This window comes from Embiotoca jacksoni, unplaced genomic scaffold (assembly GCF_022577435.1).
Source record: "Embiotoca jacksoni isolate LCO1_2020_lvr unplaced genomic scaffold, fEmbJac1.0.p SCAF_1, whole genome shotgun sequence".
Lineage (NCBI taxonomy): Eukaryota > Metazoa > Chordata > Actinopteri > Embiotocidae > Embiotoca > Embiotoca jacksoni.
The window spans coordinates 850,001-872,500 of NW_027185229.1; the positions used below are offsets into that span (position 1 = coordinate 850,001).

The following is a 22,500-nucleotide window of genomic DNA, read 5'->3' on the forward strand; positions in this document are numbered from 1 at the left end:
CAGGTGAGAGCATGTGATGTCATAGAGTCATGAACCTGCTGACTCCCCCTCAGAGGGGGAGGGGGGGGACTACACAGGTGAGAGCATGTGATGTCATAGAGTCATGAACCTGCTGACTCCCCCTCAGAGGAGGAGGGGGGGACTACACAGGTGAGAGCATGTGATGTCATAGAGTCATGAACCTGCTGACTCCCCCTCAGAGGGGGAGGGGGGGGACTACACAGGTGAGAGCATGTGATGTCATAGAGTCATGAACCTGCTGACTCCCCCTCAGAGGAGGAGGGGGGGACTACACAGGTGAGAGCATGTGATGTCATAGAGTCATGAACCTGCTGACCATTATTCAGCACCATGACCAACAGAAAGGGTCTTCCACATCGAATGTGTGACACTAATCTTGGTTTGGACTTAGTTTAAACTGGTTTCAGACTTTGAACCAGGTTTTTGACCACTTTAAATGGACTTTAAAACTGGTTTTGGACTGGTTGGTCTCGGACCTAGTTTAGGATGGATTTTGGATTTTAATTTGGACTTGTTAGAAACTGGTTTCAAATGTGGTTTTGAACCTGGTTTGGACTAATTTGAGATGGACTTTGGACTAGTTTTTAAACTGGTTTCAGACTTGATAAATGATGTGAATGTGTGACTCTGATCGTTGATGTCCACCTTGGTTTTGGACTAGTTCTAAACTGGTTTTGTACTAGTTTTAGATGGTGTTTAGACTAGTTCTAAACTGGTTTTGTACTAGTTTTAGATGGTGTTTAGACTAGTTCTAAACTGGTTTCAGACTGTAAACGGTGTGAATGTGTTACTCTGATCTAAACTGTGCTGATTGTATGAATCTTCTTGTTTTGATATGTTTCCAAGGCTTTTAGGATGACAGCTGATGAGTCTTTGGCTGATGCTAACACACAGTTAACACCGTTAACATCGTTATTCTTTAAGTGTTTCGGGCCTCCGGGAGGTCGAAGGTCACAATTTCTGCCAAGCTGTTCGCAGTTTGCCTCCCAAATGTTCATTTTCATTTTCTCTTCTCAAAGATCCCTCGAGGGCGTTAACGTCTCCATCTGTCACATCCACTCGTCTCCCGATTGAACTAACGAACGGCTCTGTAGACGAAGGCTGAGTGATCACTTATTGATCTGATTTGTCTGTTTCAGTGAGCTGACACACAGTCTGTGGCTTTAAGAAGCAGATTATTTCACATCGGTTTAATGTGTTTGTCTTTGATTTAATTTAAATTTCTGTGACTGATCACAGCGCTCCGCTAAAGAAATCAAATCTGCTCTTTGGACCGGTGAAATCTTAATTTTTCTGCGTTTCTGGAGAGTCTCCGTCTCTGTTTGTCTCCTTGAATCAGCTGTTTACCTGCCTGTTGTTTCACACCTACACTCAGAGGTTCATCCCGAGCTGCAGGCTGCGTTTCAGAGCGCACGTGTGATGAACAGGAAGAGCCGTAATATAACATCTGTGTTTCCTCGTGTCTATCTCTGAGTCCGTAGACCTTCGCAAACATCTTTACTCTGTGTTGAGTGTTTTTCAGCAAAGAAAAGCAGAAGTTTGTGCGTCCAGAGTCGTAGTGCTGAGTGGCGCGCAGGAAGGAAGCCATGAATTATAGATGGCTACAGATGGAGTGTGTCCGCTGGCTGTGAGCAGCCCGGCGGGTAAAAAAAATACCTACGATAAAGAAATACGGCACGAAGCAGGTTGAGGCGGAGAGGACAGAAACATCCGTTTTCAGACATCATGAAGAATGAATTTCTGTCTATTGGCAGCAGAACTGTGAACCAGCTGCAGGACGTGTTTCCACTCACGGCTCTACAAATGATTCACGTCCTCGAAGGGTTAACGAGTCGACTCGCCCGGTTTATGGTTAAAAAAGGAGGAGCTGAAGAAGTTTAGAGGAAGAGAGATAAAATATGCTGATTTATACAGGACGGATTTTTTTGTCTTTGAGGTTAAGTGGGTCAAATCGTGACTTTTTAATGCAGCTTGTTTCATCTTCGTCTTTGAAGCACCATGTAGGAGAGTTTATGTTCACAGAGACACTTTCTCTCCTGCTGGATATCATCTATAAACATCTGGAATGTACAGATATCTGTACGGGATTATTAGTTAGTCAACGATTATGATTTAATGATGTCTAACACAATATAATACACCTGTAATCATATTTATTGATCATCTTTATCAGAGTCTTTAAAACCATCCATTCGTTGTTTATATACGCGTGATAATCGCTCACAAACTGGTTATTAACGTTCTCAAAACTCATGAACGCAAACTCAGCTCAATGGTTCATTTGCTCGGTTTCTTGCCGAAGCTTTCAGCCACATCTCATGGCCTTCATCATCAGGCGGTTGGAGTGTGTTAGAGGTCACAAAGAAAAAAACAAATATAGTTCATGTTAATACTGTTAATAAATATGATAAATAAAAGTGTAGTTCATTTGAAGGCTCACTTAATATAATAATAGTTAAATTATTTTTTATAGATGATTTATTTGTTGAAAATGTCCTGATATCATCTTAACAATACAGTATTATAAATAAGTTATTAACCGTATATATTAATCTAAATGAAAAGAAAATAATTATTGATTAGTTTGTTATAACTTCATATTACATATTTATTCTTTGGGGTAGAATTTATTATATTTTTAGGTGCAGATGTTTGCCAGCTGTTCACTCTGTGATGTATTCATATTAAATAACTGAAACCGGACGTGATGAAGAAGCTGATTTTCTCATCATAACTAAAACCATAAATCATGTTTTCCACCTGAAAGTCACATCCAACACAGTGCGTCACATTAATGCAGTAATCTTGTATTATTACACATTTCACACCCTGTTTACACAGTGATCGTCTGCAATATTATTTATTCTTTATCTTAAAAACGTTATTTATGGTCCACATATCTTTAGTGGTAGTTTTCTCCTGAACATTCTGATTTTCATGAACAACAACCAGACGAATTCCTCGTATGTGAAAACGACTCGTGGATAAATGTGATTGTGACTCTAAAAGGCCTCCAGAGCTGCAGGTCCGTCGAAGCCTGCTGTCGTCGTTGAGCTCTCCGTGATGGCGTCGCCTCCATTATTCCTGTCAAACACTGAAAGCTTTTTTTTGTTGTTTTGTTTCACCTGTTTGTTCTAAAGCCTGAAACAGCGTCGGCGTCTGAGTGTGTGGGCCGGCTCGCTGTAGGAGTCCCGGTCGAGAGGCTCTCGCACGGTTCTGCTCAGCTGTGGGTGAATCAGCAGAGTGGACGTGTGAGTGGAGGAAGTGGGCGTATTTTCATCCACGGTCGGACACATTAACGTCCATCGAAGCTGAGGCTCAACACGGAGCCGGTCCGGGTCTCTGGAGGAGGTTCTGATGGGGTCACGTGTTCGGATCACAGAAACACATTCGATCTGCAGCTCCTATTGTTGTTCTCCGGTTCATCAGTCTGTCCACCTGTGTGGGGCTCCATGTGTGTGTGTGTGTGTGTGTGTGTGTGTGTGTGTGTGTGTGTGTGTGTTGTGAGGACTAAATTGCTCACTCCATGTGTTCCAGGTGGGCGGTTAAGTGCTGAATAGCTGCGATTATATGTGTAAGAAAGGTGGATGGACAATCTGTGGAATGTCTGTGTTAATGGTGTGTGTGTGTTAATGGTGTGTGTGTGTGTGTGTGTGTGTGTGTGTGTGTGTGTGTGTGTGTGTGTGTGTGTGTGTGTGTGTGTGTGTGTGTGTGTGAGGACTGTTGGACCGTGGGCGTTGCCAGATGGCAGCAGTAGAGGAATGAAAGCAGCCGTCCTCTCTGCGCTTGTTCGGAGGACGGACTGAATGGTTCGGCTCGGTTGAGTCACTGTAGAATCAAACAGAACCGAGTTCTGCTGCCGGTTTCTCTTCTCTCCTGTGTTTGTGACTGCTGACCTTCTTCTTCCTGAAAATGTTTTTATTTAATCAGTTGTTCAGAACCCATTTGTGGGTTTTTAATGTGCAAACGCAGTTTGAAACAACAAACCGGCGAATGTTCACACATCACCTCACACTCGTGTTGTAAATGAACACCTGCCAAACACTGAGAGCTTCAACAATCCACCACTGAGAGCTGCATGAATAAAACACGCTGCCAGGATCACAGACCAGTTGGAAATTAGAGTATTTACATGCTGTTGTCGTGTGGAGATGAAACAACCGGACTGTTTCTCCTCTGATTACATCCTTCAGCTCAGTGCTGCCGTCCTGATACCACAATGTTCAACAGAGTGGAGAGAAGAGGACATAAAGCAGAGGTGTGGAAAATAAAAGAGTTCGTAGCTTCAGGTCTGTAAAATGGTTCTGATCCAGAAGTGTCTTCAGCTGCAATACCAGCGAGTGCCACTAGAGGTCGGCTCCAAAAAGCCTCCGGCTCCATAGACTCCCATTCAACTTCTGTCATCAAATCCAAAGTGAATAAAATGTGTCCATCAGTTATCTCGGTGTTGTTAGCTAAAGTCACTCCTTCTTATTAGTTTTCTGGAGGTCCATCTGAAAATAATCCCTCATTCATTAGAAAAGAAGATTCAAGAAGACCTGTTTTTGGGGGCGTGTCTGTTTGATTGACAGGTCTGTGGTGCAGTCAGGTTACAGCTATCGGTGGGCGGGACGTAGTATCGTCAGGTTTCCGATCAGATCGGTCAGATCCACCGCTGGCTCCTCCCCCAGCTCGTCCAAATATGGTCACTTCCTGCTCCAAAACCGCTCCGAACTAGCAAAGATGGTGACGGACAGAATCTGAACTGGAGGATTCATAACGTTCACAAACCAACGATGACGTCACTGATGGTTGATGATTGGTCTTCACCAGTAGGTCAGTAGGTGCTGTGGTATTTAAACCTTAATGAACAGACGCTTGCTGAGGAACAAACTTTATTTAACGTGGATCAGTCACATCCTTTGTGTTCTGTACAGTTTCTGTTTCTCTTGGTTTTAAAACCACTGTTGAGTATTTTCTATTTTTTTATTGAATGACTGTAGTGAGATGAAGAAGTCGAGGGGAGCGACGGGGAAGGACGTGACTTCCGTGATGAGGACATGTTTTTCAGGCCGGTGTACCGTGATGAGAAGATGTGATCTCTGATCCATCTGGAGGTCGTCTATCTGTTGTGTTGTCGATCAGCTCCTCTCATTGTTCACCGTCATCATCCCGGTGTTCCTGGTTCCAGTCAGAGCTCCTTCCTGCAGACAGGATGTGTGAGGATGTTTCTGTCGGCTGCTCTGAGCTCCGTGTTTTCGGTGTCTGGAGGATCCTCCTGTCTCTGCTGCTCTGAGGATGTGATGATGCTCTTCTGTTTAACTAGCAGCTCAGAGACTTTCAGATCTCTGAGGAGACAGGAACACTGCACACATGCTAACATTTGGTTTTAGCATTATGCAACACAAGACAGTGATGCACAATTTCACATGCAATGTCATTAATTATGGACCTTCCTTGTTGGATAAGGAAGATCAGATCTGTGGATTAGTACTGTGAGTATGAAGATCTAAAATGTTGGAGGTTTAAATCTCAGCATGTTTTGTAACATCAGATTTTTGTGTTTCTGTGTGAAGTTAGTCAGTTTGTGATGAACTAAGAGCAGCAAAAGGACATAAACCATCCAGCAGATAAATAATCACCAAAAAAAACAATGATTTTGCTAATGTGTCGGCAGAGGTGTTAATATCTTGATTTATATTCCATGATGTCATCTGCTTTCATGCCAACAGCTCGGTTTTATAGTTATGATGTTATTTACAATTATCAGCAGAAATGCTCACCTGCAGTCCGTCCTTTATTATATTCAGACTCTTTTAATAATCAGTGGAGTCCATGTTGAGATCAACTAAGGAGTGTAAATAAAAGCAGGGTTTCTGAGGTGTCTGCTACTGAATGATTGATGCAGACGACAGACCTACAGAGGAGACCTGTTTGAATTATTGATCAGGACACTCTGTGGGATTGTGACTGCGAGCCAGGCCCCGCCCACATGTGCTGCTCACCTGGCAACAGGAAGCTGCTGCTGGGAGCACCTGTGGTGGAGACGCCCTGCTGGGAACCACCGGACACCGAGAGGAAGTCTAACAGTTTAACAGGGATCAGTGAGGAAGACCTTTGATGAAGATGTGTCTCCACAGTGCAGCTCCTCTCTGAGTCGCTGTGTGCTGACGCCGTGTTTGACCTTTTGACCTCTGCAGCAGCTTAAAGAAACAACAGTCCTCCATCACCCTGCAGCAACTTAAAGAAACAACAGTCCTCCATCACCTGCAGCAACTTAAAGAAACAACAGTCCTCCATCACCTGCAGCAACTTAAAGAAACAACAGTCCTCCATCACCTGCAGCAACTTAAAGAAACAACAGTCCTCCATCACCTGCAGCACCTTAAAGAAACAACAGTCCTCCATCACCTGCAGCAGCTTAAAGAAACAACAGTCCTCCATCACCTGCAGCAGCTTAAAGAAACAACAGTCCTCCATCACCTGCAGCAACTTAAAGAAACAACAGTCCTCCATCACCTGCAGCACCTTAAAGAAACAACAGTCCTCCATCACCTGCAGCAGCTTAAAGAAACAGCAGTCCTCCATCACCTGCAGCAACTTAAAGAAACAGCAGTACTCCATCACCTGCAGCAACTTAAAGAAACAACAGTCCTCCATCACCTGCAGCACCTTAAAGAAACAACAGTCCTCCATCACCTGCAGCAGCTTAAAGAAACAACAGTCTTCACCTCTGTGGTTCGATAAATGTTCGGAGTGGTGATGAAGACGTCTCCGCCAGCAGCGCTCCCGTTCAGAGACGGAAAAGACGTTTCCAACAACAGCAATCAAACAAAGACGGCGGCTTTCAGTGGAGCGTGAATGGAGTGATTAATAGTCAGAGTACATAGAAGGCCTGTGTATGTGTGTGTGTGTGTGTGTGTGTGTATGTGTGTGTGTGTGTGTGTGTGTGTGTGTGTGTGTGTGTGTATGTGTGTGTGTGTGTGTGTGTGTGTGTGTATGTGTGTGTGTGTGTGTGTGTGTGTGTATCAGTGTGTGTCAGTGTGTATCAGTGTGTGTCAGTGTGTGTCAGTGTGTATCAGTGTGTGTGTATCAGTGTGTGTCAGTGTGTGTCAGTGTGTGTATCAGTGTGTGTCAGTGTGTGTCAGTGTGTATCAGTGTGTGTGTATCAGTGTGTGTCAGTGTGTGTCAGTGTGTGTATCAGTGTGTGTCAGTGTGTGTCAGTGTGTGTGTATCAGTGTGTATCAGTGTGTGTCAGTGTGTGTCAGTGTGTGTCAGTGTGTATCAGTGTGTGTCAGTGTGTGTATCAGTGTGTGTCAGTGTGTGTCAGTGTGTATCAGTGTGTGTCAGTGTGTGTATCAGTGTGTGTCAGTGTGTGTCAGTGTGTATCAGTGTGTGTGTATCAGTGTGTGTCAGTGTGTGTCAGTGTGTGTATCAGTGTGTGTCAGTGTGTGTCAGTGTGTGTGTATCAGTGTGTGTCAGTGTGTATCAGTGTGTGTCAGTGTGTGTCAGTGTGTATCAGTGTGTGTCAGTGTGTATCAGTGTGTGTCAGTGTGTGTCAGTGTGTGTCAGTGTGTGTGTATCAGTGTGTGTCAGTGTGTGTATCAGTGTGTGTCAGTGTGTGTCAGTGTGTATCAGTGTGTGTGTATCAGTGTGTGTCAGTGTGTGTATCAGTGTGTATCAGTGTGTGTCAGTGTGTATCAGTGTGTGTGTATCAGTGTGTGTCAGTGTGTATCAGTGTGTGTCAGTGTGTGTCAGTGTGTGTATCAGTGTGTGTCAGTGTGTGTCAGTGTGTATCAGTGTGTGTGTATCAGTGTGTGTCAGTGTGTGTCAGTGTGTGTATCAGTGTGTGTCAGTGTGTGTGTTAGTGTGTGTCAGTGTGTATCAGTGTGTGTCAGTGTGTGTCAGTGTGTGTGTATCAGTGTGTGTCAGTGTGTGTCAGTGTGTATCAGTGTGTGTGTATCAGTGTGTGTCAGTGTGTGTCAGTGTGTGTATCAGTGTGTAATCAGTGTGTGTCAGTGGTGTATCAGTGTGTGTGTATCAGTGTGTGTCAGTGTGTATCAGTGTGTGTCAGTGTGTGTCAGTGTGTGTATCAGTGTGTGTCAGTGTGTGTCAGTGTGTGTATCAGTGTGTGTCAGTGTGTGTCAGTGTGTGTATCAGTGTGTGTCAGTGTGTGTGTATCAGTGTGTATCAGTGTGTGTCAGTGTGTGTCTGTGTGTCAGTGTGTGTGTATCAGTGTGTGTCAATGTGTGTGTGTCAGTGTGTGTATCAGTGTGTGTCAGTGTGTATCAGTGTGTGTGTATCAGTGTGTATCAGTGTGTGTGTATCAGTGTGTGTCAGTGTGTATCAGTGTGTGTGTATCAGTGTGTGTCAGTGTGTATCAGTGTGTGTGTGTGTGTTACTGTATACATACAGTGGAAGTCTTCCTCGCTGCTGACTGACCGGCTCTGACACACATTCCTGCTCTCAGCGTGTCTCAGTGTCTCTTGCAGCGTCTCTCAGCGTCTCTGCAGCATCTCTTCAGCGTCTCTCGGTGTCTCTGCAGCGTCTCTCAGCATCTCTCAGTGTCTCTGCAGCATCTCTCAGCGTCTCTCAGCGTCTCTGCAGCGTCTCTGCAGCATCTCTCAGCGTCTCTCAGCTTCTCTCAGTGTCTCTGCAGCGTCTCTCAGCGTCTCTCAGTGTCTCTGCATCGTCTCTCAGTGTCTCTGCAGCGTCTCTGCAGCGTCTCTCAGCGTCTCTCAGCTTCTCTCAGTGTCTCTGCAGCGTCTCTCAGCGTCTCTCAGTGTCTCTGCATCGTCTCTCAGTGTCTCTGCAGCGTCTCTCAGCGTCTCTCAGTGTCTCTGCATCGTCTCTCAGTGTCTCTGCAGCGTCTCTCAGCGTCTCTCAGCTTCTCTCAGTGTCTCTGCAGCGTCTCTGCAAGCGTCTCTCAGCGTCTCTCAGCTTCTCTCAGTGTCTCTGCAGCGTCTCTCAGTGTCTCTGCAGCGTCTCTCAGCGTCTCTCAGTGTCTCTGCATCGTCCTCTCAGTGTCTCTGCAGCGTCTCTGCAGCGTCTCTCAAGCGTCTCTCAGCTTCTCTCAGTGTCTCTGCAGCGTCTCTGCAGCGTCTCTCAGCGTCTCTCAGCTTCCTCTCAGTGTCTCTGCAGCGTCTCTCAGCATCTCTCAGGTGTCTCTGCATCGTCTCTCAGTGTCTCTGCAGCGTCTCTCAAGCGTCTCTCAGCGTCTCTCAGCTTCTCTCAGTGTCTCTGCATCGTCTCTCAGTGTCTCTGCAGCGTCTCTCAGCGTCTCTCAGTGTCTCTGCAGCGTCTCTCAGTGTCTCTCAGCTTCTCTCAGTGTCTCTGCAGCGTCTCTCAGCATCTCTCAGTGTCTCTGCATCGTCTCTCAGTGTCTCTGCAGCGTCTCTCAGCGTCTCTGCAATGTCTCTCAGCGTCTCTCAGTGTCTCTGCATCGTCTCTCAGTGTCTCTGCATCATCCTCTCAGTGTCTCTGCAGTGTCTCTCAGCGTCTCTGCAATGTCTCTCAGCGTCTCTCAGCGTCTCTGCAGCGTCTCTCAGCATCTCTCAGTGTCTCTGCAGCGTCTCTCAACGTCTCAGCGTCCCTCCCGATGATCCAAACTAATGACCCGTCTCCTCATCAGCTGTTGTGGCTGTAAAACAGTCAATAGATGTTGTAATAATTCCAAATAATTGACTCAGAATTTGATCCATTCGGTCCGATAACATTTGTGAAGTTCAGAAGAGTTTCATGATTCAATTATTTGATGAAGTTATCTGACTGAAGGATGTTGTGCACATGCCTCAGTATTCATTCATCCAGACAGGCGGGAATGTCTCAACCAGACACCAGAGACCCAGTCAGAGCTTCAGTCAGCTCGTTGGGCTTTAATGTAACGTTGGTTTATATGTTGATTTATATGTTGATTTATTTATATGTTGATTTATATGTTGATTTATATGTTGATTTATGAGTCCTGCATTGAAGGTTTCAGACATTTTTAGAGCAAAAACATCTGCTTTCTTTTTAGTTTCTTAATCAGATGTGAGGTTTGATCTGTTGGTCAGACCTTTTTCACCATTTTTTGGATGTTATTGACGATCAATGAAGCATTGAATAAATGGGATTCATTAATGATATTTGTAGGTGATTTAACGAGCCTGTAAAGATTTCTTTTGTTGGAGACTTTGTGTAAATGAGTGATGAGTCGACAGGACACGAGAGCACGTCTGATCAACTCATCACGTCTGAGGTGTGAAGTCATCGTCCTGAACACCACATCCGTGATTTCAGGCTGGATGCACAAACACTTCCAGCTCGCTGTGTGTCGTTCCACTGAACGTGAATTCAGCTGAAACTGCAGCCGTGTTCCCGGAGGAGGAGGCGGGGACACGCTGGGGGGACACGCTGGGGGGACACGCTGGGGGGACACGCTGGGGGGACACGGACAGAAACCGTGTTGTTGATGTGTCGTCAGGTTTTCTGCTGCACCTCGTCAGCAGTGATCCTTTCTTTGTGATTGTCTGAGGAGGTGCTGCTCCTCCAGAAGGGAACATTCCTCCACGTATGTCCCAGCATGCATAGCGTGGCGTCCCACACGGTCCCGATGTGCTGCTGCTTGTCTCCAACACCATTAATCCTCCTTCCTGTCGCCTCCCTGCAGGCGAGCGCTGCGAGCTGTCGTCCCGGTCCGGCCGCTGCGCTGCAGCCGTCTGCAGGAACGGAGGATCCTGCGTCAACCTGCTGGTCGGCGGCTTCAGGTGCGAGTGTCCGGCGGGAGGCTACGAGAAGCCGTACTGCCAGATGACCACACGCAACTTCCCCCCCCACTCCTTCATCACCTTCAAGGGCCTCCGGCAGCGCTTCCACTTCACCCTCTCCCTCACGTGAGTAGCTGCTGCTCACCTGCATCACCTCTCCATGACTCACCCCCCCCCCACCCTGTGTGCACTCTCCATCTCCCCCCCCCCCCGTGTGCACTCTCCATCCCCCCCCCCGTGTGCACTCTCCACCCCCCCCCCCCGCCCCCCCCCCCGTGTGTGCACTCTCTCAGCTCTCTGCTCCACTGAAGTATGCCCCCCCCCCCCCCCCACACACACACACACATTTACATGACATCATGGTGTTGAATGGGATCAGTGAACAACACCTGAGCTATAAATACAGAGCTGCTGCTGACATGTAGTGTGTACAGATGTGTGTAGCGTGTACTAGTACTACTAATAGTACTACTACTACTACTACGATTACTACAACTACTACACTAGTACACATACTGTATTGTACACACAGTACATCATATACATTTTGATGTTTTTTTAGTGTTACAGTTTAAACATGAATGTTAATTAGTGAACTCGGTGTAGTATTCCGATCTTTTTACCTTTTTTTGTTTGCTCCTGTTTTTATGTTTTATGCTAAGCTAACTAGCTGCAGGGCGTAGCTTCATATTTAAGATATGCACATTAAAGTGGCATCACCATCCTGAATAATCCTGTTGTTGTTTTTTGAATGCTCTCAGGCAGAACTCTGAGTTCAGACTTTCCCCTGAGAATAACTGACACTGGGAGGGATGTCGGTGATATTGGTGAAATATCTCCAGCCATAATTAGCATTTAGCAGAAATAGCAAAGATTTGAGCCCGAGGTTCTTCTGCACGGCACAAAAAGAAAAAGCCGAGCCACGGACGCCTCATGTAAAATGTATTCTGTTAGTTTTAAATGCAGACGAGACGACTTTAGTCTAGTTTTACTTTCTTCTTCTTTTTTATTTGTGCTCAACACATCCAGTTTCATGGTTCTTCTCACCCGTCGTTGGGAAGGAGTCCTGACACACTGTGGTTTTCTGTTATCAGATTTATGATGAAGGTTGATGCTGAGTTTAAAGCTGAGTAGGAGATCATTTAGAGGTGGATCGTAAAGGAGGCGCAGCTTCAGAGACGAGCTGATGAGCCGTGAACACTGAACGCATGTAGAGACAGCCGTGAGATGAAAAGAAATCGTCCTGTTTGAAATGTGTCACAACAAGAGACAACAAGCGTCCCGCTGATATCACAGGACGTTTTCTGGCCTTATTGTGATGGTGGTCACCCGAGACGGACCCGGCAGCTCACAATGCTGCGCTGGAAATAATCCTCCCTGAGAGCTGCGAGGACTCGGAGCTTCTTTAAGCCCGGTTCAGATGACGGGCTTTTTGATGGAGAACCGCTCCGACCGGTTCTGAGAGCGCTCTTGGTTTCAGAGGAGCTGTGAAAGGTGGCGATACTCAGAGCTGCAGCCAGGTGAGGTCAGCAGGTGGCTCTGTTACCTGAACCGCCACCGATCGGGTTTCTCAAACAGAACGAGGATGAGGATGAGGAGCTGCTCACTCAGAGACGAAGAGCTTCAGGCGCAGATTTATAAAAGTAGAGTTCAGTGAAGATCGAAGCATCCACGTGTTCATCAAACACAGCTGATGTTTTACAGCTGTTTATCCCTCATTAATCAAGAAAAAGTATTCTTTTTTCAGCTTCTCAAATATGAGGATTTTCCCATTTTCCCAAATCATTTCTGACATTTCATCAGCCGACCAGGACAGTCAGTTCACATAGAACATCATCAGCAGATTGATTCATCATAATCATGATAAAATCCTTCGTTGTAGCACTAATTTGGTCATAAATGTATGAGAAATTCAATTTTGACGTTAGGTTTGTGTTACATTGGAAGTTGGGCTGCAACAATCAGATGACATTTAATCTTATTTAACGATAAAATGTACAAATAAATATTTATTTTTGCTCTTTAAGAATTGTAAACAAAACGTACAATGACAACGTGGAAATATGAAAACAATTCGGTTCTGCAAAATAATTTCCATCAGGCTGTTGTGTCATAATATCAGCTGGTGTAACATCGAATATCAGTCTGATAGAAACATTCTGACGTTTAAATCTGCTGCTGGTTGAAGTCTGAGGATCAATACCGTCAGCAGGATTTATCCTCCTCTTCCTCTTCCTCTTCTTCCTCTTCCTCCTCTTCCTCCTCCTCCTCTTCCTCCTTCTCCTCCTCTTCCTCCTCCTCCTCCTCCTCCTCTTCTTCCTCTTCCTCCTCTTCCTCCTCCTCCTCTTCCTCCTCCTCCTCCTCTTCCTCTTCCTCCTCTTCTTCCTCCTCTTCCTCTTCTTCCTCCTCCTCCTCTTCCTCTTCTTCCTCTTCCTCCTCTTCCTCCTCCTCCTCTTCCTCCTTCTCCTCCTCTTCCTCCTCCTCCTCCTCCTCCTCTTCTTCCTCTTCCTCCTCTTCCTCCTCCTCCTCTTCCTCCTCCTCCTCCTCTTCCTCTTCCTCCTCTTCTTCCTCCTCTTCCTCTTCCCTCCTCCTCCTCCTCCTCCTCTTCTTCCTCTTCCTCCTCTTCCTCCTCCTCCTCTTCCTCCTCTTCCTCCTCCTCCTCTTCCTCCTCCTCCTCCTCTTCCTCTTCCTCCTCTTCCTCCTCCTCCTCCTCCTCCTCTTCTTCCTCCTCCTCCTCTTCCTCCTCCTCCTCCTCCTCCTCTTCTTCCTCTTCCTCCTCCTCCTCTTCCTCCTCCTCCTCCTCTTCCTCTTCCTCCTCTTCTTCCTCCTCTTCCTCTTCTTCCTCCTCCTCCTCTTCCTCTTCTTCTTCTTCCTCCTCCTCCTCTTCTTCCTCCTCTTTCCCCTCCTTCCCCTCCTCATCCTCTTGCTCCTCTTACTCCTCTTCCTCCTCCTCCTCCTATTCTTCCTCCTCTTTCCCCTCCTCATCCTCTTCCTCCTGCTGCTTTTACAAATCCATCCCAGAGTCTTTAAATCTTTAAAGACTCCCATATTGAAGCTCCTCCTTCATTGAGAGTTAAAGTTCCTCCTCTTGTTGTAGGAGGAGCATGTTAGCGTAGCGTGTTAGCGTAGCGTGACCCGGTTCCTCCCATACGGCCGGCTGGTTGTTATTTCTGCTGATGCAGCGACTCACCAGCTACTTCTGGCTGATTACCCTCATAGTTCAGAGGGATCGGGGGGGCAGCGGGGCAGCCTTTAAATCGATCCTCAGAGAGTGAAGGAGGACACACACACACTCACACACACACACACACACACACACTCACACTGCAGATGACAACCCTGTGAGGCGTTGTGTGTCTCTGACTGCTCTCTTTCGTTATCATCCGCTGGAGCTTCGGCCTCCTCTTTTCTCCGAGCTCCTGATTCTCCTCAGGAAGCAGGTCAGTGGGACCGAGCCCTCCGGCTGCTCTCCTGCTCACACACACACTATCACACTATCACACACTATCACACTATCACACACTATCACACACTATCACACTATCACACACTATCACACACTATCACACTATCACACACTATCACACTATCACACTATCACACACTATCACACTATCACACACTATCACACACTATCACACTATCACACTATCACACACTATCACACTATCACACACTATCACACACTATCACACTATCACACACTATCACACTATCACACACTATCACACACTATCACACTATCACACACTATCACACACTATCACACTATCACACACTATCACACTATCACACACTATCACACACTATCACACTATCACACACTATCACACACTATCACACTATCACACACTATCACACACTATCACACTATCACACACTATCACACACTATCACACACTATCACACTATCACACACTATCACACACTATCACACTATCACACACTATCACACTATCACACTATCACACACTATCACACTATCACACACTATCACACAATATCACACTATCACACACTATCACACACTATCACACTATCACACACTATCACACAATATCACACTATCACACAATATCACACTATCACACACTATCACACACTATCACACTATCACACACTGTCACACTATCACACTATCACACTATCACACACTATCACACAATATCACACTATCACACACTATCACACTATCACACACTATCACACACTATCACACTATCACACACTGTCACACTATCACACTATCACACACTATCACACTATCACACACTATCACACAATATCACACTATCACACACTATCACACTATCACACACTGTCACACTATCACACTATCACACTATCACACACTATCACACTATCACACACTATCACACAATATCACACTATCACACACTATCACACTATCACACACTATCACACACTATCACACTATCACACACTATCACACAATATCACACTATCACACAATATCACACTATCACACACTATCACACACTATCACACACTATCACACTATCACACACTGTCACACTATCACACTATCACACTATCACACACTATCACACTATCACACACTATCACACAATATCACACTATCACACACTATCACACTATCACACACTATCACACACTATCACACTATCTCACACTATCACACTATCACACTATCACACACTATCACACTATCACACACTATCACACAATATCACACTATCACACACTATCACACTATCACACTATCACACACTATCACACTATCACACACTATCACACACTATCACACTATCACACACTATCACACTATCACACACTATCACACACTATCACACTATCACACACTATCACACACTATCACACTATCACACACTATCACACTATCACACACTATCACACACTATCACACTATCACACACTATCACACTATCACACACTATCACACTATCACACACTATCACACACTATCACACACTATCACACTATCACACACTATCACACACTATCACACTATCACACACTATCACACTATCACACTATCACACACTATCACACTATCACACACTATCACACAATATCACACTATCACACACTATCACACACTATCACACACTATCACACAATATCACACTATCACACAATATCACACTATCACACACTATCACACACTATCACACTATCACACACTGTCACACTATCACACTATCACACTATCACACACTATCACACAATATCACACTATCACACACTATCACACACTATCACACTATCACACACTGTCACACTATCACACTATCACACACTATCACACTATCACACACTATCACACAATATCACACTATCACACACTATCACACTATCACACACTGTCACACTATCACACTATCACACTATCACACACTATCACACTATCACACACTATCACACAATATCACACTATCACACACTATCACACTATCACACACTATCACACACTATCACACTATCACACACTATCACACAATATCACACTATCACACAATATCACACTATCACACACTATCACACACTATCACACACTATCACACTATCACACACTGTCACACTATCACACTATCACACTATCACACACTATCACACTATCACACACTATCACACAATATCACACTATCACACACTATCACACTATCACACACTATCACACACTATCACACTATCACACACTATCACACTATCACACACTATCACACACTATCACACTATCACACACTATCACACACTATCACACTATCACACACTATCACACAATATCACACTATCACACACTATCACACTATCACACACTATCACACTATCACACACTATCACACAATATCACACTATCACACACTATCACACACTATCACACTATCACACACTATCACACAATATCACACTATCACACACTATCACACACTATCACACTATCACACACTATCACACTATCACACACTGTCACACACTATCACACTATCACACACTATCACACTGTCACACTATCACACACTATCACACTATCACACACTGTCACACACTATCACACTATCACACACTATCACACTGTCACACTATCACACACTATCACACAATATCACACTATCACACACTATCACACTATCACACACTATCACACAATATCACACTATCACACACTATCACACTATCACACACTATCACACACTATCACACTATCACACAATATCACACTATCACACACTATCACACACTATCACACTATCACACACTATCACACTATCACACACTGTCACACACTATCACACACTATCACACTGTCACACTATCACACACTATCACACTATCACACTATCACACACTGTCACACACTATCACACTATCACACACTGTCACACTATCACACACTATCACACACTATCACACACTATCACACTATCACACACTATCACACACTATCACACTATCACACTATCACACACTATCACACTATCACACACTAATCACACACTATCACACACTATCACACTATCACACACTATCACACACTATCACACACTATCACACTATCACACACTATCACACACTATCTCACACACACACACACACACACACACACACACACACACACACACACACACACACACACACACACACAGCGGGAGGAGATGGGTGAGGAGGAGGTCCAGATGTTTGGATGGATGATTGACATCCTTCCTCTGATGAACAGATGGATTAAACTGTAAAGAAACAAAAGAAGTAAGTTTGTGACAGGAACATTCGCTGCATGTCAGCGAGCAGAAAACATCTTCCAGCTGGTCACGTGATCTCCAGGAGCTGCTGTCGCTCCCCGGAGGGACACATGATGAATAACTGGGAGTTTGCGCTGGATAGTTTTTATATATAGCACACTTTCAAACATCCCACTGACCCATTTCCACAGCTTCAGATCTCCCAGCTGACAGACAGCTGACAGGTGAAGCCTGCAGAGACACGTTGAACAGGAACCAATCAGATGTATTGAGATGTGGAGGATCATCAGCTGCTTCAATCACAGCATCCTGGATGTGAGGCTGCGTCTCCTCCATCAGACGGAGGCTTCCTCCTCCTGCTCTGACGTTGCCCCAGTTCTTCTGTCTGTGTTGTCGTCTATCATTTCACCGAAGTCTTCCTTTTGTTCCCTCGCTCACGATTAACCTCGTTATCTGAATCTCTGAAAGCTGCGCTCGTCTCCAACTCGTGGTGAAGGTCCACGTCTCTGCGTCGGGGTGATGGAGGCGCTGTGGGTGGAGGTGCTGTGGGTGTTTTAAATGGGTCACGGCGCCACTGGCCTCCTTCGACTAGCGTCTGTTCTGTTACAGCACACATTAGTCCTTCTGTTGGAAGTCTGCGGTCCAAATAGATTTTCATAACTGTCAATAAATCGGTTGTAAACCACAACACAGGACATGAACGTGGTCGAAAGGGAACGCTGATGATGAACACACAAAGTCTTTTTATCAGCAGGAAGGTGCAAAATAAAGCAGAGTGTCCATCGTAGGGAAGAATTACCCAGAATTCAGCTGAAGCCACACAGACGGAACTTATTAAAACTGTCAATCATATTTGGTTTTCTGGTTTTCTTCAGGATTTAATGACAGAATCATCCTTTAATTGATACATTAAATAAATATATTGATGTGATAAAAATGAGATTTGGTGATTTTTTTTTTCAGGTTTGCCACCAAAGAGTCGGACGGTCTGCTGCTCTACAACGGACGCTTCAACGAGAAACACGACTTCATCGCCATGGAGATCATCAACGAGCAGATCCAGCTCACCTTCTCTGCAGGTACGAAGACGTTCTCCTCGGGCTTCATGTCTGTCCGTCTTCAGTGACGTGGACTCGTGCTCCTCTTTGTCTCGCAGGTGAAACTCAGACCACCGTGTCTCCGTTCGTCCTCGGAGGACTCAGCGACGGCCAGTGGCACACGGTGGACGTCCACTACTACAACAAGGTGAGCTGCTTCCTGTTGTCAAGGAAACGTTCAGCATCTGGAGAAATTCACCTTTAACCTTCAGACAGTTTTAATTAACTAAGAGGAGAGGAGAGGAGAGGAGAGGAGAGGAGAGGAGAGGAGAGGGGGAAGAAGAGAGGAGAGGAGGAAGAGGAGAGGAGGAAGAGGAGAGGAGGGAGATGAGAGGGGGAAGAGGAGAGGACAGGAGAGGAGGAAGAGGAGAGGGGGAAGAGGAGAGGAGAGGAGGAGGGAGAGGAGGAAGAGGACAGGAGAGGAGGAAGAGGAGAGGAGGGAAGAGGAGAGGAGGGAGAGGAGGAAGAGGAAGAAGAGGAAGAGGAAGAAGAGGAGGAGAGGAGGAAGAAGAGAGGAGGGTGTGAATGAAAGTTGGCCATATTGTTGCAGGCGTGTTCATGTGTGCATCAGAACATGTCAGCAGCTCCATCAGAGGGACGTATGGAGATGTTGTCTCGATGTCTCCCTCCGGGACCGAGGGACGTATGGAGATGTTGTCTCGATGTCTCCCTCCGGGACCGAGGGACGTATGGAGATGTTGTCTCGATGTCTCCCTCCGGGACCGAGGGACGTATGGAGATGTTGTCTCGATGTCTCCCTCCGGGACCGAGGGACATATGGAGCTGTTGTCTCGATGTCTCCCTCCGGGACCGAGGGACGTATGGAGATGTTGTCTCGATGTCTCCCTCCGGGACCGAGGGACGTATGGAGCTGTTGTCTCAATGTCTCCCTCCGGGACTCACTGGATGTCACATTTCAGTCCATTCAGGAAGTCACTTTGCATCATAAAGCTGTTGCCAGGCAACCCCCCCCGGTCATGCACAGTTTCTATTGAGTGTGAATCATAGCAGGCCGTCAGATCAGAGCCAGCAGCAGTGATGAAGGGGGAGATCTTGAGGTTTAATCAGAGTTATCGACAGGATTCAGTCAGTGCAGATGTTTACATCTGGTCACCAGTCTCATAGAATACATTCATCTTCAAACTGGTTGCATTTATAATGCAGCTTTTACTGAGTGGGAACGCCTGATTGGTGGCATGGTTGGTTGGTTAGTTGGTTATTTGGTTGGTTGTTTGTTTGTTTGGTTGGTTGGTTAGTTGGTCATTTGGTTGGTTGGTTAGTTGGTCTTTTAGTTGGTTGTTTGGTTGGCTAGTTGGTCTTTTGGTTGGTTGGTTAGTTGGTCTTTTGGTTGGTTGGTTGGTTGGTTGGTTAGTTGGTCTTTAGTTGGTTGGTTAGTTGGTCTTTAGTTGGTTGGTTGGTTGGTTGGTTGGTCTTTAGTTGGTTGGTTAGTTGGTCTTTTAATTCGTTGGTTAGTTGGTCTTTTAGTTGATTGGTTGGTTGGTTAGTTGGTCTTTAGTTGGTTGGTTGGTTGGTTATTTGGTCTTTAGTTGGTCTTTTAATTCGTTGGTTAGTTGGGTGGTTGGTTAGTTGGTATTTAGTTGGTTGGTTAGTTGGTCTTTAGTTGGTTGGTTAGTTGGTCTTTTAGTTGGTTGGTTGGTTGTAGCACCTGTAATGTAATAAACTTTACCTTCCTATTCAGTTTGTCTGCAGTAGCTGTTTCAGGGAGACGTTGATGAAACTAGTTTGTGATGCTGTTAAACTGTAAATGTATTAAACATAATTTATATTAATGAGGGAAGGTTAAATAACAGTTAAACATGTTCTTTATTTTCAGTGCTAACCATCCCATAATAGTCGTCGTCCTCTTCGTCTCGCTGAACTAATCCTCTCATATTGACATCCTGTGAGTCGCTGAGGTAAAACGTGGCTCCTCCCACAGGAGGTATCCCACGGAGGCTGGCTCTGACCCGTCCCTGTCCACGGGGGGTGGGGCAGGGTGAGTCAGGGAGGGGGGCAGTGTGTGTGTGTGTGTGTGTGTGTGTGTGTGTGAGGGGGATGAGGGGGGGTTAGATTGAAATGTGGCTTTCAGGACTGCGGGGACTGTGGAGAATGGCAATGACCGCTGCCTTTGTGTGTGCTGAGCTTCCTTTGGGGCCGAGGGCAGTGAGTGATGGAGCCCCCACTCCCACCCCCCATCCCCTCTCTGAGAGGACACCAAGAAAAGCAGAGAAGTATTGACTCGGGCTTTGAGCGGGACGCTGCGCTTCAGGGCCGACCCCTCTTGTTGCTATGGTTATTTCAGTCAATCTTAGATCCCATATTTGTGTTGGTCCTCCTGCACGCCACCTCTGCCCCCCCTCTGTGACAGGAACTCATATTCCCATAATACCAAGCAGCGGCGGTGTTTAATGTGGAGCAGAGTAAATATGTGCTCTCCAATCAGCGCTGACAGGACGGCTTGTTGTGCTGCAGAGAGACGTCCTGACAGACGCTCATTATTGGACGTCAACAGGCGTGACTGATGACAGCAGAGGTCGCTGAAAGGAGCGTCGAGCTGGAGCGCTGAAAGGAGCGTCGAGCTGGAGCGCTGAAAGGAGCGTCGAGCTGGAGCGCTGCCGGCTTCACGGCTCTCAGCCTCCGTGGAAAACAGCATGTCGGCTGATTTCACCTTTTGGCAGTTCACACGACGTGTTCGCTTGTTTCATCTTCGACAAATTTGTAACAAATTGGTGTGAAGGAGGAAAAAACGGCGGCGCAGAAGTCAGCCTGTTTCCATCCTCTGAGTGATGAAGACTCAGCGTATTGTGACTTCCTGTGGGAAAGGTGCTCGGTAACGAGGCTCCGGACTGTCGATGAGCTGCTCAACAAACACCGACAGCAGATTAATCTTCATATTTAACTCGAAGCCTTTTAGAGTCACTTCATGTTGAAAATGAATGACGGTTGATGCGTTTACCTCCAGGACTCCTGCAGCCTCCTCTCTGACAGCTCTCACCATTTATCTTGAGACTCCGGTCCCTCAGAGGCACCGTGTGGTCCCTCTCCATCCTTTATTCCAAGTGCACTCAGCATTTTAAATAGAAATCCAGCTCCATGCAGTGCACTTCATGTTACATCTCCATGTTTTACATGTTATTATGTTTTTACTATTGTACTTTGTTACTCAGAAGTAGTAGAAAAATTAAGATCCTTCAGTTTTAATTAGAAATCAAATTGCTCCTTCCAAAATCCTGAAGTAAAAATACAAAACAGCAAACATCAGTAATCAAGTCTAAAATACTAAAAATACTGGTTCTACAAACCTGAAATATTAATTCATTCGACATAAAAAAGCTAATTATTAACCATCCAGGTGTGATCTGACTGTTGCAGCTGCTTCATTTATTAAAGATTTATTTCATCTCTATCTTACTGTGAACAGACTATTTTCAACAGGCACTATACTATGGTTGTTGTTTTGTTTCTTTTAATTCTTGCAATTTTACTGAACAAAACTCACCTAAAACTCACAAATCACGTCGACATTTATGAGAAAAAATCTGCTGCAAAATCAAACATTCATGTCAATAACAAAAAAACTCCTGGAGGGACTGATTTTAAATATTTCTGCTTCATATTTTGAGCTTTTAATAAAATTTAAATTATTCATCTATAGATTAACTGGCAGCTGAATACATGTATGGGAGGATATACACTGCTCAAAAAAAATAAAGGGAACATTTAAACAACACATCCTAGTTCTCAATGAATGAAATATTCCAGTTCAAATCTTGATTCATTACATAGTGGAATGTGTTGAGAACAAAATAACATCAGAATGATCAATGGAAATCAGAATCATTATCCATGGAGGTCTGGATTCAGAATCATACTCCAAATAAAAGTGGAAAAATCAGATCACAGGCTGATCCA

The 22,500-nt window shown here is 45.4% G+C and overlaps 1 protein-coding gene across 1 annotated transcript in view; it reads left to right on the top strand.

The window, feature by feature from the left end:
* The window catches only part of celsr2 (cadherin, EGF LAG seven-pass G-type receptor 2), an 83,783-nt gene that overhangs the window by 28,229 nt on the left and 33,054 nt on the right, over window positions 1–22,500 (top strand). Inside the window, exons 2-5 of the mRNA XM_069153383.1 lie at window positions 1–3; window positions 10,652–10,874; window positions 18,455–18,570; window positions 18,648–18,736. The exon at window positions 1–3 is cut by the window's left edge and continues 699 nt beyond it. Of these exons, the coding sequence (XP_069009484.1) occupies window positions 1–3; window positions 10,652–10,874; window positions 18,455–18,570; window positions 18,648–18,736 (431 nt within the window). The remainder of the gene's footprint in view (window positions 4–10,651; window positions 10,875–18,454; window positions 18,571–18,647; window positions 18,737–22,500) is intronic.